At 35.4% G+C, this 16,757-nt stretch overlaps 1 protein-coding gene across 1 annotated transcript in view; it reads right to left on the reverse strand.

Moving 5' to 3' along the window:
- The window catches only part of GTF2E2 (general transcription factor IIE subunit 2), a 62,183-nt gene that overhangs the window by 13,805 nt on the left and 31,621 nt on the right, over positions 1 to 16,757 (reverse strand). Inside the window, exon 6 of the mRNA XM_068532223.1 lies at positions 10,680 to 10,773. Coding sequence (XP_068388324.1) covers positions 10,680 to 10,773 — 94 coding nt within the window. The remainder of the gene's footprint in view (positions 1 to 10,679; positions 10,774 to 16,757) is intronic.

Consider the following 16,757-nt stretch of genomic DNA (forward strand, 5'->3'; position numbering starts at 1 on the left):
TTAATGTAACCATTTAATGCTCTATTTCCCTTTAAGCACTGCTGTAGCTGCATCCCATGAATTTTGATATCTTGTGCTTTCACTTTCATTTAATTCAACATACTTTTTTACTTCCCTTGTGATTTCCTCCTTGAACCACGAGTTATTTTAAAGTGTTATTTAATTTCCAAATACTTTGGAGCATTTCCAAATATATCTCTGATTTCTAGTCTAATTCCATTATGATCCAAGCACATCTTTTATATGCTTTCAATTCTTTTAAATTCATTAAGGTTTTGTGGCCTAGAATACCATCTGTCTTGGTGAATATCCCATGTACAATGGAAAACATCTGTATTCTGTTTTTGGGTAGTCTTGTTTTATAAATATCAATGAGGTCAAGTTGGTTGATAGTATTGTTTAAGACTTTCATATCCTTATTAATTTTCCATCTATTTGTTCAATCAATTATTGAGAGAGCAGTGCTGTGAAATTCAATCTTAATTGTGGGTTTGTCTATTTCTCCTTTCAGTTATAGCTGTATTTTTAATATATTTATTTACTTATTTTGGCTGCACCAGGTCTCAGCTGCAGCACGTGGGATCTTTAGTTGCAGCATGCATGCGGGACCTAGTTCCCCGACCAGGGATCGAACCTGGGTCCCCTGCATTGGGAGTGTGGAGTCTCACCCACTGGACTACCAGGGAAGTCCTGTATCTACTTTTAACTCATGTATTTTAAAGCTCTGTTGTTAAATATACATATATTTAGGACTATTATATATTCTTGGAGAAGTGAACCCTTTATCATTATGTAATGTTCCTCTTTATCCTTGGTAATTTTCTCTGTTCTGAAGACTACTTTGCCTGATACTAATACTCTAGCTTTCTTTTGATTAGTGTTTGCATGATACATCATTTTATATCCTTTTACTTTTAACCCACGTTTTTATAAAGTTTCTCATAGACAGCGTATACTTGGGTCTTGCATTTGCATCCAATCTGAAAATCTGTCTTACTATGTTTAGGCAATTTACATCTATCTCAATTAGTATGTTTAGATGATTTTACAGTGAAAAGTATGTTATATGATTTTGTATGTTTAGACAGATGAAAATCTGTCTTAGTATGTTTAGATGATTTACATTTAACATAATTATCACTTAATGTGGTTGGAATAAAATCTATCATCTTGCTCACTGTTTCTATTTGTTTCGTCTACTCCCTTTTTCCTTCTGTTCCTGTGTTCATCTGGATTAACTAAATATACTTTTATGATTCCATTTTCTCTCTATTATTGTCTTATTACTTATAGTTTTCTTTATGGAGCTATATGTAATTGATATATAACACCGTATTAATTTTAGATGTATAACATAATGATATGATACATGTATATATTGTGAATAGATTACCACAGTAAGTTCAGTTAACATAAATCGCCTCACATAGTGATAATCCTTTTTCTTGTGAACCTACTCTCTTAGCAGCTTTCAGCTATACAATATAGTACTGTTAACTATACTTTTTTTTAATGGTTTCAGTGGTTGTCCTAGGGTTTACAATACACATCTTTAGCTAACCAGAGCCTAACTTCAAGTAAATTATACCAGATCATATGTAAAGATGTTATAATAGTATATTCCCTCCTGACCTTTGAGCTACTGTCATAAATTTTACTTTTACATATGCTCTAAACACAAATTCATGTCTAATATTTCTGCTTTATAGTCAGCTATCTTTAGCTATCTTTCAGAGTGATTAAAATTTTTAATTAAAAATTTTAATTAGACAAACATGAATTTTATATTTACTTTCATTTATTCCACTTACAGCACACTTACTTCCTTGTATAGGTCCAAGTTTCTGTCTAGTGTCACATCCCCTCTGCTTGAAGAACTTCCTTCAGGGAATTCTGGTAATGCAGGTCTGATGACAGTGAATTCTCTCAGTTTCTGTGATACTGAGAGAATATTCCTCTGAGAGAGTATTTATCCTTCTTTTTTTAAAGATTACTTTTGCTGGGTACAGAATTCTGTGTTGAAAACTTCTTCCCTTTTAGTGCTTTAAAGATGTCACTGCACTGTGTTTTCGTTTGCACAGGGTCAATTGACAAGTCTGCTGTAATTCTTTTTTCCTCTGTAATGAGCTTTTTCCTCTGACTACTTCAATATTTTCTCTTCACCTTCAGTTTTTGGCAGTTTGAAAATGATACGCTTAGGTGTTTTTTCTTTTGGGGGATTATCTTGCCTCATGTTCTCTGAGCTTCCTGGACCTCTGATTTGGTGTCTATCATTAATTTTACAAAATACTTAGCCATTATTTCTTCTCTCCCATTCTCTTTCTCTTCTCCTTCTGAGATTTTAATTATAAATTCAGACCATTCGATGTTATCTCACAGCTAATGGAGGCTCTGCTGTATTTCTTCACATTTGTCTCTCTGCATTTCAGTTTAATTTGTACTGGCCTATCTTGCAGTTTACAGATTCTTTCCTTGGCTATGCCAAGTGGACTAATGAGCTTACTAAAGGCATTTTTTGTCTCTGTTACTGTGCTTTTCATTTTTAGAATTTTCATTTGATTTTCTTATAATGTCTATCTCTCTGATGAAGTATCCTACCTGATCATGCATGCTGTCTGCCTTTACTACTGGAGGCCTTAACATATCAACCAGTGTTATTTTAAATTCCATGTCTGACAGTTCCAATATCTGTGTCCTAAGAATTTGGTTCTGTAAATTCCCTTGTCTCAAAAGTGCTTTGCTTTTCCTTGCTTCTTTTTATGCCTCATAATTTTTTTGAAAGCAGGATATCCTCTGTAGGACAGCTGAGACTGAGGTAAATAGTTTTTGTGCTGGGAAATGGGCACGCCTTTCCTTCTGCTAGGCCTTCAGCGTGTGGAGGTAGAGGCATTCTATTGTCAGAATGTGAACCTGGTTTGGAATCTGTTGCTGCTATGGTTACCCACAATGCACCACAGGCTCCAAATGCCTCCAGCCATACCTTGTGTTTAGGGTAGAGACTGCTTTGCCAGAGGGTTTTTCCTCAGTGTCTGCTCAACCTGCTCTTTTATGTCTTCCCTATGCTGCACCTTGGATGGTCTGTCAGCCTCCATGCTCTTGCGACTCACGGAATTCCACTGCTACCTGTTACTCCAAATCTGTCAGCCTGTATGGGGGTGGGTGGGAGTTCTCTGATATTCCGATTAAGCCTCAGCTTCATTTAGACAAGCCCTATGTTCCGAGGTGTCTGGGGGTAGCCTTCTCAATGTTCCTGACCCGCCCCCTCTGCCAAAGTTCTGGGCCCAGCATATATTCCTCCCTTACCCCAGGTAGAGGGTTTGTCTTTCTTTTCTCCTCACAGGAGTTGAAGGCTTCTGTCTCACAGGAGACAGAGAGGAAGGAGAAGCCAGACAGGGCTTCATGTCTCTTCTGAAGCGTCTACTGCTCCCCTCCTCCACACCTGCCCTATAATGCCAGTATCCCCACCCTGGCCTCTGCTTTGTAAGCAGCGAGGGCAGTCTGCGGAGAAGAGCCTGTGAGTGGGTGCGAACTCCCATGTGTCTGCGGCCCCCAGGGGTTCTACACTCGCTTGCTAGTCCACACTAAGCGTTTAGCAGGTCATTAAACATTTTAACTGAATTCTTCTGAGAAGTGTTCATGTTCCCTGTGCCAGGTAGACACGTGTTTGCATCCCACCTTTTCTTGGAGGTGCCTGCCTTTCCTTCCATTCCAGGTTAGGTGGTTGCCCTGCAACCTCAGCTCTCTGATGGAGTCAAGAAAACTGCAACTCTGAAGCTGCCCAGGGTTTGCTGTTGCTGCAAGAACAGGAACAGTGCTCTCCCCAGCTTTCGCTAAGTGAAAGCTACAAGCCCCCAACTATCTACCTCTTAGCCAAGCTTTGAGAACAATGTGACTAACATGGCTAGCTCTGCTCACATCAGGCATATATGAGAGAAAATAGCTTCAGGTCAAACTTCCACGTCAGCAACAAAAACATCTAATTCCAAAAAGGCACACAAAATTATTTTAAAATGTACACCATATCAGGGAATTTACAGGTCAGATTTACATAGCTGCTGAAGGAATTATGTCACACACAGTAGTTCTGACATTTTAAATATGACGTTAAATTCTAACTATCAACTTGTAAAAACTGTATTCACTATTTAGAAAAAGTAATACGTGATATAACTGTATAACAACTATACTGTGTACTTCTCTCTGTATAACAAAAGGGTAAGGAGAAAAAAATACATGTAATAAAAACACCTTTCACTCAGTGTTAAACTTCACTCAGTTCACTCTTTACCAAACCTCTGTGTTACCAGCATTGCAAAATTTCAGTTCCTTGAAGACTGAAACTACTTTCACTTTGTACCTGATGTGTACAGAGCTTATATACCTCAGGCCGCTTATGACACAATGACAGAGGCAATATGACAGGAATGGTCTGGAAAGCCAGTCTGTGTTACTGTACCACCAAAAAGAATATACAACACTGTACATTTTCATAGTACAGTGGAATTGAAAGGACATTAAAACAAAATTTAACTACTTCCTTTTGCTAAAAGAAACATCACTTGAGCTGTATTCAGAGGAAAATACCTGAATAAAAATTCTTCAATGTCTTTGTTTCAATGAAACATTTCTACTTTAATCCATGGCTTTCCTTAGCTCAATGCTGTTGCAGCATTTAAATAATACATCTACTGTGAAAATGTATTACAGCTGCATAAATACTTAAGATGAACACTGGAAGGCAGGGCCTAATTTTAGAAACAGGATCTCACAAGATCCCAAATTTAATTACTTGTTAATGTTTGTAGGGACAGAAAATGCTCAGATTTTCTGACAGAGGTACAAAGAGAAATAAACTGGTGTCAATTTTATAAAAATCACGGCAAGAAAATACAAATTAAAATAAAGAATAATCTGTATTTTCTGTGAGGCCGGCAAAGTTAACTAAAAACATCTAGTGAGGGTAAAGAAATGGATACCTTCGCATATAAATTGGTCCCAAAAATTGGTGCAAACTTTAGGATGGGCATTAGGCAGGCTATTGAAATTTTTTTCAAACACGCCTTATCTTTTGACCCACCAATTATACTTTAAGAAAACTACAATAAGGAGATAACCAAGCAAGTGTACATATATTTATGTGCAAGGACTGAGCATTATTTATAATAGCATATAGCAAAAAAATAAACACTAAGTTTCTCTTTGTGGAGCATAAGAAAAAGTGTTTTAAAGTATGTCCCTATCTGGAATACCACATAGCTATTAAAAAATGACCTAAAACAGCATCAGGGCCCCAGGGGAGTAGCTACTGGGAGGAGTCCTAGATTCTAAGGATAAAGCTGAAATCGCTGAAGCTTCCAGGCAGAAAAGAACAAGTTACCGGCAATGGGGGGTCAGTCAGATTGTCATCGGACTTCGTACAGGAACACCACCTAACAGTATGTCACTGCCACACATCAGCACTCCAACTGAACTGACTCTGCTTCTCTGCTACCTGTCTAACCAACTGCAAAATCACAGATCCACTGAGTTAATAACCAGATAGCTGAATAAAGTAACCAGATGAGTAAGATTAAAACACCTAATATTTTGGTACTATTTTATATTTTTAACGTTACTAATAATAGCTAGCCTGCTGATACTATTATTCTTACTATGTGCCAGGTTCCATTCCAAGCTCTAAGCATTTTTATTTATATTAACTCATTTAATCCCCATAAGGACCACTGAAGTACAGATACCACTATTCCTATTTTATAGATGAGGAATCTCAGACAGAGAGGGGTTAAGTATTACTTGGCAGTATCTTGCCTAAGCTAATAAGGAGCAGAGCCAAGATTTAAACCTACAGATCGACTACTCAGACCATCCTCTTGACCACTGCATTTATATTGCCTCTAATGAATAAGATTCTGATTTAAGAGAATAAATACCTCTGTGAAATAAAACACATACCTAGGTCCAACTACTCTGGGTTCACTTATCTATTTAATTCTTTTTCATTACTACACAATAGACTTTCTCCTTACTTATGCTATATCTCATTTTTGGACATTTGCTTCTATCACAGATAGAATGAAGGGTGAATCTTCAGTGACTGAAAGCTTGCCCACTCAACAGTTCCTCTCTATAGCTAAGACTGCCACCTAGTGAGCTAAAACAAATAACTTGATCAGCGTAATTATTTTGAGAAATAAAATACAAAAAAAGACAGACAGGTGGACAGTGAGAAAGACAAATGTTAAGATATGCATCTGTGGGCTTTCCTGGTGGTGCAGCGGTTAAGAATCCGCCTGCCAATGCAGGGGACACGGGTTCAAGCCCTGGTCCAGGAAGATCCCACATGCCACGGAGCAACTAAGTCCGTGAGCCACAACTACTGAGCCTGCGTGCCACAACTACTGAAGCCCGCGCGCCTAGAGCCCATGCTCTGCAACAAGAGAAGCCACCGCAGTGAGAAGCCCGCACACCACAATGAAGAGTAGCCCCCGCTCGCCACAACTAGAGAAAGCCCGTGTGTAGCAACAAAGACCCAACACAGCCATAAATAAATAAATAAATTTATATATATAAAAAAAGATATGCGTCTGTTTTCAATAGGTCTTCTCTGGAAACACATAATTTAAATCATCAACAAAAAACCTCCGTTTTTAAAATAAGTGATTTACGCAATACCGACACTTTCAACTAAAAGAACGGCATCTTACCCCTGAGGTTCCTGTGGGTGGCTGTGACCCCCAGGGTCTCTACAGCACTGTATGAACACCACAGTGACATGCTGTATGACATGTTGTACCATATGTGTACCCATGTCATTCCACCCTCCGCCTGGGCTCAAGGACAGAAATCTCATTCACTTTGCTATCCCTCATATCACTGAATGCGCTGAATGAAGGAACGCACAAAAAGAAGCTTGAAGACAACATATCGTAATATTTCTGTTTTATAAACATAAATTGTACCTTTAATATAACTCTCAACCTGGGCAATTCTGCTCCCCAGGGAACTTCTGGTACTGTCTGGATACATTTCTGGGTGTCACACTGTGGGGAAGGTAAGCTACTGGCATCTAGAGCAGGGAGGGATGCTGCTAATCATCCCAAAAGGCACTGTGACAACCCTGACACCAAAAACATTACCCGGCTCCAAACATCAATACTGCCAAGGTTGAAAAACCCTGCATCCTCCCAACTATCTTTATTAGAAAGTATACAGATTAATGATAAATACCAGTTTATAATAAACTGAGCCTAGAACCCAATTCTGTTTTACGTATATAAACAAAGTATTTCTTATACTGGTTTAATACACACTTTATACAGTGTATAATGTATGAATACAGTATGATTAACCTTTGTAATCACAGAAAAGCTACACCTTGTATTTTTTAGAACTTTACCAAGCATTCTTTATCACTTAAGGAAAACACCAATTATGGTATATAAGTTGCCAATGAATCACACCTTCATTAGTTCACTTGCAGCTATCACATTCAATGGTAATTCTATATAAAAATGTAAACAGCTATTTCATATATATTCCATTTATATCTGAGTATGTATAAATGTGCTTGAACAATTACAAATATTGAAATAAATTTTAACAATATAAATCTGCACTTCTCTTTTTATGAATCCAGCATACACCCATACCAAACCCTGAGAAAGCACACAAAAAAAGAAAAAAGCAAAAATGCTTAAATACGTTAGTAAAAGGAACGCAGAAATACAGGCACCAAAGAAGGGTTATTCTAGGACTAAAAGGATGGTTCAATATTGAGAAATCTAGTAATGTATTTCACCAATAGCAGTAAAGATCTTTAAAAGATGCAAAAGTAATTTACTGTTTACCTTCCCTATATTTTCCTGATTTATATGGCGTTTCATTAACATAAAAAATACATATACATATATCCACCATATCAGGTCTGTAAGGATATTTGCTGCAGCAATGTTAAGTGTTTAAAAATCCATGCATCAGACACACCTATAAAACAGAATACTAAATAGCCACACAGGGGGACTTCCCCTGTGGTCCAGTGGGTAAGACTCTGCGGTCCCAATGCAGCGTGCCCAGGTTTGATCCCTGATCAGGGAACTAGATTCCCCATGCATGCCGCAACTAAAGTCCCGCATGCTGCAACTAAGAAGTCCACATGCCACAACAAACATCCCGTGTGCCGCAACTAAGACCTGGCACAACCAAAATAAATAAATAAATAATAAAAATAAATAATATCCTAAAAATAAATAAATAAATAGCCACACAGCATCACTGAATACCTATAGTATAGAGAAAGTAAACTAGAGAAATAAACACTAAACTATTTACAGCACTTATTTCTAGATGTGTGGGATTTTACTAAAAAGCATATATGATTACTTTTATAATCTGAGGGGCAAAAAGTGAAAATCCTCATTTTGTCTTTATAGCCAAGTAATGAGGAGATGGGAAGAGTTTAAGCCTTGTGAAAGGCCATATTACATGGCAAATGAAAACAGGTAATACTAAGGAACAGAACTGTAGGTAAAAAATACACAAACAGGAAAACACTGACCAAAGTTAAAACAACAGTATCCACAGAAAGCACACACAAGGCACACAAAAATCACAATGGTTTAGTGTAAGAACTACTGTGAGGGTTACTGCTAAATCCAAGTGTACTCCTAAAATTTCTCCAATGAAATACCATCAAGAAATCCTACAGTTTCATGCTACTCTTAGAGAGCTACTGCAATCTCTCTCCTATCAAACACTTGCCTCAATTTAAACATCTACTTCCAGAACAGATATGCTACACTATGCTGCCATCTAGAGAGCAGACTTAATACTAAAAATTCCCACTGAGAAGGTTTATGTTGTTGAAAGTGCCAAGATAAATGAAAGAGAAACTAAAAATAGTGATGTACTATATTGGGAAGTAGAAAAGAGAGAAAGGTGTTGGAATCAGAGAGATGATAAAGAGTAAGTCATTAGACGATGTTTCAAGTTAAAAAAATAAAGAAATAACAGTATAAGCATATTATTTAGCCAGATGGGAAAAACCACCAGAAGAATCTAAAATAAAACCAGTTAAGTTACTTGCCAGAAAAAAAAAGGGACTGGAACTAGAGAAAGGAAAAGCACATCTGCTGTTTATTGTAAGATCTTCCTTAACTATTTGAACATGTGATACCTGTGATAAGTTTCTTTTAATACTGTGAAAATTTTCTTCAAATGGATTAACTATGCTTAAGAATAAAGGAATCGGTTGTTTCTTTGCTTAAACTCAGAAAGACTTAAAGGTCAAGTCCATCCATACAGTTTTTAAAAGAAATCAATTTGACAATTATAAAAGTTTACATAACACCAAAATTCCAAGTAAAAGAGACTCAGGCAATACAAAACTTGCTCAGCCAAATCTTTCTTAAATGAGCACCTATCATTACAATGTAGAGAAGGAGCTGACTACTATCTTGTTTACATACAGGAAGCTTACCTTATTTATTAGAAATAGCATTATAGAAGAGCCGGAATACTTTGCAAATTTCGTTTAATTAACAAACATTTATCGAGAACCAACTATATATCAATACAAGGTATTCTTGATGAGGATTTTCACAAAAATACAATATTCTATTTCCTACAAAAAATCATGGTCATCTAAGTAACCTTAGGTTGACGAAACTACAGCACCACAAGCCTGATTATCTACAGCCAGATAACACATAAGAGAAAACCTTAGGGTTACTGTACAAATTACAAGTCATAATCAAGACAGGTTTGGGCTCTACAGGGACAAGATTTGTAAATGCACTTCTTATACAAAATTACTCATTCAACAGAAACTCTTTCATTTAATGTCATAAAAAAAAGTCAATATGACTACCAGGTTGGCACAGCAATAGTTTCACTGTTTGCAGTCTATACTACTATCGTACTATATATCCCTCTATATTTTTAGAATATTTTGCTGGGAGTTTGTATCACTTTTGAAATTTTATAATTAAAATGACGTTCAATCCTTTTCTTGCCTTTTGATAAAACTTCAAAATTAATACAAATTTAGAGTAAAACATATTTGCTTACATGAGAATATCTACTTGTATAGAAAAGAAATTTCTCATGACTAAACCCTTGTTTAATTACTATTTTACTTGAAAATATTGATGAAATATTTTTAACTAAAATCCAAAATGTAAGTATCACACATTTAGTACAAGACAACATATAGCTTAGCATACAACTCTAAAATTGCCAGAAAGAAAAAATTAATCTCCTTTCTTATCCAATTTGATAATCAAAAAATTCTAAGTTATTTAAGAGAATATCAGTCTCCACAAAAAGTTTATTCTTTTTCCCATCCTGAAACAAGCTTTCATATCAAGATACGAAGTAATATTTGTAAAACAACAGAAATAAAGAAATAAACTCCTGTTTGGTACAGCTGAGCTATGAGCATAAGAAATCATGAACTGCTACACTATGACTGTACCTAAAATCTTTCAAATTACACATTTCAAACTGCATTGTGAGAAACAATACATTAGACATAGGAGTTATTAGCGTTGAGATGATAATGCTAAAAAAGCAGTATTATAAAATTTAAGTTATAATTGTATTATAAATATTATAAATTCTGTCACCCTAAATTTGTAACATGTCTGCAAATTAAAGAAAGTTATCTATACAGAAAGGCTCACCTTCATCCACAGAAAACTGACAGCTCTTATCATTGAAGAAAAGAATCTTCTTCTTATCAGGACGGTTTACAAATAGTATCTGGTCCCCTAAAGCCTTAAAGATAAAGAAAAAATTTTCAGTTAACTCCAAATTACATCACCCAAGAAAAAAAAAAAAAATTTTTTTTTTTAAAACAACAAAGGACTCCCACTTCCTTTAACCCTCAATACACCATTAGGGTCCACTAGACCAAATTTTAATTCTTGAGTTTCTTTCTTGAACAGTTCTATTTTTAAGAATTGATATTTTGAGACTTTTATTCTTAGAGACCATCCAAAGTACATAAAGAAAAAAAAATTGTTTTAAATAGAACAAAATTCAATCTATGTTGCAATTACAATTTGGGTCTACTGGACCCTTTCATTAATCTATGAGAAAAACTGTGGAACCTCATTGTTCTTACTTTTCCTTTACCTTGAAATATTTTGTTACTCATCATTATCCATCTATCATTTCCAATTATGCTTTGAAAAGCTAGAACAGTAAGAAAATGGAAGAATGATTAAATCACCTAAAAATGTGTGTGCAACTATGAGATAAATAGCATCCTTCAGTTTTCTTACTGCACTGCCCAAAATACTGCATCATCTTTAAAGAAAATATAAAAGACTTGAGTAGTCTTTACTATCTTTTAGCTTTCACTGAGCACAGTTGACAATTAAAAATTTTTCATTTTCTACTACTCTAGCAATGACAAGAAAATTGATATCAGATATTTCATTATTATTAATTAATGAGAACAAGAATGCAAAAAGCCTGATAGCAGTAATCTGGACTATAATGATGATGGTGAAGTTCATCACAGAAATAAAGTCTCAATCTATGAGCCTTTAGATGACAATAATCTCAGCCTTAGGCATCAATGTGTGAACTACATGGACTTAACAGATATATAAAGAACATTCCATCCAAAAGCAATAGAATACACATTATTCTCAAGTACACACTTGATATTCTCCGGGATAGTTAATATGTTAAGCCACAAAACGAGTCTTAACAAATCACATCAAGCACCTTTTCTGACCACAATGGTATGTAAAACTAAAAATCAATTATAAGAAGATGGAAAATTCACAAATATGCAGAGATTAAGCAATATGCAGAAATTAAGCAATATGCTTGCAATCACTGGGTCAAAGAAGAAATTTAAACATACCTTGAAAAAAATGAAAATGGAAATACAACATACCAAAACTTATGAGAGGTTAAAAAAAAAAAAAAAAGCAATTCTAAGAGAAAGTTCACAGGTATAAATGCCTACATCAAAAAACAAGAACAATATCAGATAACCTAAACTTACACCTCAAGGAACTAGAAAAAGAACAAATGAAGCATGAAGTTGGTATAAGGAAGGAACTAACAAAGATTAGAGTGGAAATAAATTTAAATAGAGACTAAAAAGACAACAGAAAAGATTAATGAAACTATGAGCTGGTTCTTTGAAAAGATAAACAAAATTGACAAACCCTTAGCTCAACTAACCAAGAAAAAAGGACAGAAAACTCAATTAAATCAGAAATGAAATGACAGGCATTACAAATAATACCACAGAATACAAAGAATCATAAGAGACTACTATGAACGTACACCAACAAAACTGGACAACCTAGAGGAAATGGATGAATTTCTAGAAACATATAAGCTATCAAGACTGAATCATGAAGAAACAGGAATTCTGAACAGATCAGTTACTAATAAATTGAATAAGTACTCAAAAATCTCCCAACAAACAAAAGTCCAGGACCAGATAACTTCACTAGTGAACTCTACTGAACAAAGAAGAATATCAATCCTTCTCAAACTCTTCCAAAAAACTGAAGCAGTTCATCAAACTCATTTTTCGAGGCCAGCATTACCCTGATACCAAAACCAGATAAAGTATGCTACAAGAAAAGAAAATTACAGGCCAATATCCCTGATGAACATAGATGCAAAAAATCCTCAACAGAATAGTCAACACACCAAATTCAACAATACATTAAAAGAATCACACACCACAATCAAGTGGGATTTATTCCAGGCATGCAAGGATGGCTCAATATCTGCAAATCAATCAATGTGCTATATAGCACATTAATAAAATGAAAGATAAAAATCATATGATCATTTCAGTAAATGCAGAAAAAGCATTTGGCAAAATTCAACATCCACTTATGATAACTCTCCACAGTGTGGATACCAAGGTAACATACCTCAACATAATAAAGGCCATATATGACAAGCCCACAGTTTACATCAAATTCAACAGTGAAAGGCTGAAAGCACTGCCTCTAAAATCAGGAACAAGACAAGGATGTCTACTCTGCCACTTTTACTCAACATAGTATTGGAGTCCTAACCAGAGCAATTAGGCAAGAAAAAGAAATAAAAGGCATACAAATTGGAAAGGAAGGAATAAAAATATTACTTTTTGCAAACTGGATTTTATGTATCTCCCTAAAGACTTCACCAAAAAACTATTAGAATAATGAATTCAGTAAAGTTTTGTATACTGTATAATCAATATACAAAACTTTTGAGTTTCTATGCACTAATAACTATCAGAAAGAGAAATTAACAATCCCATTTACAATTGCATCAAAAAGAATAAGATACCTAGAAATAAATTTCACCAAGGAGATAAATAACGTCTACACTGAAAACTATATGACAATGATGAAAGAAACTGAAGAAGACACAAAAAATGGAAAGATATTCTGTGCTCACGGATTGGAAGAGTTAATATTGTTAAAATGTCTATACTACCCAAAGCAAAATATAGATTCAATGCAATCCCTATCAAAATTCCAATGGCATTTTTCACAGAAATAGAACAATGCTAAAATGTATATGGAACCACAAAAGATCCTGTCAGCCAAAGCAATCTTGAAAAAGAACAAAGCTGAAAGCATCACACTGCCTACACTACAAAGGTATAGTAATTGAAACAGTATGGTACTGGCATAAAAACAGACACATAGATCAATGGGACAGAAGAGAGAACCCAGAAATAAACCTATGCATATATGGTGAATTAATTTACGACAAAGGTGCTAAGAATATACAATAGGGAAAGGATAGTCTCTCAATAAATGGTGCTGGGAAAACTGGGCAACCACATGCAAAAGAATGAAACTGAACCATTATCTCACACTATATGCAAAAATTATTTCAAAATGGATTAAAGACCTGAATGTAAGACCTGAAACCATAAGACTCCTGTAAGAAAACACAGGCAATAAGCTCCTTGACATTCATCTTGGCACCTTTTCAGATTTGACATCAAAAGCAAAAGCAACAAAAGCAAAAATAAACAGGTGGGATCACATTATACTAAAAAGCTTCTGCACAGCAAAGGAAACATCAACAAAATGAAAAGGCAACCTACTAAGTGGGAGAAAATATTTGCAAATCATATATCTGATAAGGGGTTAACATCCAAAATATATAAAGAACTCATGGAACTCAACAGCAAAAAAACAAAAAACCCCACCCGATTAAAAATTGGGCAGAAGATTTGAATAGACGTTTTCCTGAAGAAGACACACAGATGGTCAACAGGTACATGAAAAGATGCTCAACATCACTAACCATCAGGAAAATGAAAATGAACACCACAACAAGATTATCACCTCACACCTGTCAGAATGGCTATTTTCAAAAAGACAAGAAATGATGAGTCTTGGCAAGGATATGGAGAAAAGGGAACCCTAGTGCACTGTTGGTGTGAACGTAAACTGATGTAGGCACCTTGGAAAACAGTATGGAGGTTCCTCAAAAAATTAAAAATAAAACTACCATATGATTCAGCAATACCACTTCTGGGTATTTTTATCCAAAGAAAATGAAAACACTAACTTAAAAAGATATATGCACCACCTTGTTCAGTGCAGTATTATTTACAGTAGCCAAGATATGGAAACAACCTAAGTGCCCAATGATGTACGAATGGATAAAGAAAATGTGTTATATATAAACAATGGAATATTACGCAGCCATAAAAAAGAATGAAATCTTGCCATTTGCAACAACATGGATGGACCTTGAGGGCATTATGCTAAGTCAAGTAGGTCAGACTGAGAAAGACAAATACTGTATGATCTCACTTATATATGAAATCTTAAAAAAAAAAAAAATTATGAGCTCACAGATACAGAGGACAGATTGTGGTTCCAAGAGGCAGTGAGTGGGTCAAGGGGTGGGCAAAATGCAAGAAAGGGGTCAAAAGGTACAAACTTCCAGTTGTAAAATAAGTCATAGAGATGTACTATACATTATGATGACTATAGTTAATAATACTGTATTGCATATTTGAAAGTTGCTAAGAAAGCAGATCTTAAAAGTTCTTCACAAAATAAATTTTTTTTGATAACTATGTATGTGACGCATTTAACCAGACTTACTATGATCATTTTTTACAATTAAAAAGAATTTTTAATTTAAAAAAAAAACCCTTAGTTGATTCAATACACCACCTTAAAATTAAACCATATCACAAACGCAGAGTTATTAAAATTATTCTGGCAGTTAATTTAATTATTAGAAAACCTTAAAAAAACAACCACTGAGAAGTGAATAATCTGGAACAGTCACTGGTTTTTCTCATTGTCTTGTTTTCTTGCTTTTGCACAGTCCTTTTTGTTCCTTGCTAGCACTATACTGTACATTTCTTCAAAACACTATATGGTCAACAAAATGACAGTAAAAGTTTCTTCTATCTCCACCAAGAACTGAAGAAAAGGAAACAACACAGAAGGGATTTAACTTAATTAGGCCAAATTTCTCCCTTGAGAAATTACTTAGAACACATCTTCACATATTTAAAATGTGAGGATTTTTTTAAAACTTAGGGTTTCGAACAACTTAGAAATAATCCTGCTTGCAAATGACAGACTGTGTGCTTTTCATGACCCCTTTTCAGCTCTACTCCTTAAGGAAGAGAGCCATTAAAAACAGGGTAACAGGGACTTCCCTGGTGGTGCAGTGGTTAAGAATCTACTTGCCAACGCAGGGGACACAGGTTCGATCCCTGGTCCGGGAAGATTCCACATTCCGCGAAGCAACTAAGCCCGTGTGCCACAGCTACTGAGCCTGTGCTCTAGAGCCCGCAAGCCACAACTACTGAGCCCACGTGCCACAACTACTGAAGCCTGCACACCTAGAGCCCATGCTCTGCAACAAGAGAAGCCACCACAATGAGAAGCCCGTGCACTGCATCGAAGAGTAGCCCCCACTCGCTGCAACTAGAGAAAGCCTACGTGCAGCAATGAAGACCCAACGCAGCCAAAAAAAAAAAAAAAAGAAAAAGAAAAAAAGTGGAAGCCAAATGTTAAAAAAAAAAAAAAAAATACAGTGACAATGTGACTTTACACCACAAAATTATTTAAAATAGAAAAAGCAAATATCAGTTTACATTACTGTTCTACTTTAGAATGTAATATAAAGCCTACCAAAGAGTAACAATACTGGCCTGTATCAAAATGGGAAAAAGAATGGAGCAGGAAATGTACCTAGCACTCCCAATTGTTAAGCTAGCATTCAGTAGTTCTACCTTTCAACATGCTATAAAGTGCACAATTTATCAACTTTGGTCACATACTATTTGCAACATTTGTGCAGGTTAAGTTTAGACACTTAAGTGAAAATCTTAAAAAGCGTTCTTCATCTGGTAATGGCCAAGTAGCTCCTAAGGGACCAGCCCACTGGAAGAAAACTACTATACTAATCTCTGGACAAGACATTTTGAAAAGAATAGAGCTAAAAGAACAAAACAGATGTGTCGTATGCCATCCACCACAGAGAATACAAAGTTTGAAGTTTGACTCTAGTCAAGACAAATGCCCACTTAAAAACAAAATAAACAAACAAAAACACTCTTTGGAGGAATATAACAGAATCCTGAGCCACATAATTCACAGTGTTCAAGACTCAACAGAAATTAGGTATATGAAGAAAGAAGAAAACATGACCCGTACTCAAGAGACAAAGTCTCAGAGCAGACCATCCCCAAGATGACCCAGCTCTTGAAATGAAAAGAGAATTTTAAAGCAGCTACAAGA

Source organism: Eschrichtius robustus, chromosome 21, assembly GCF_028021215.1.
Source record: "Eschrichtius robustus isolate mEscRob2 chromosome 21, mEscRob2.pri, whole genome shotgun sequence".
Lineage (NCBI taxonomy): Eukaryota > Metazoa > Chordata > Mammalia > Artiodactyla > Eschrichtiidae > Eschrichtius > Eschrichtius robustus.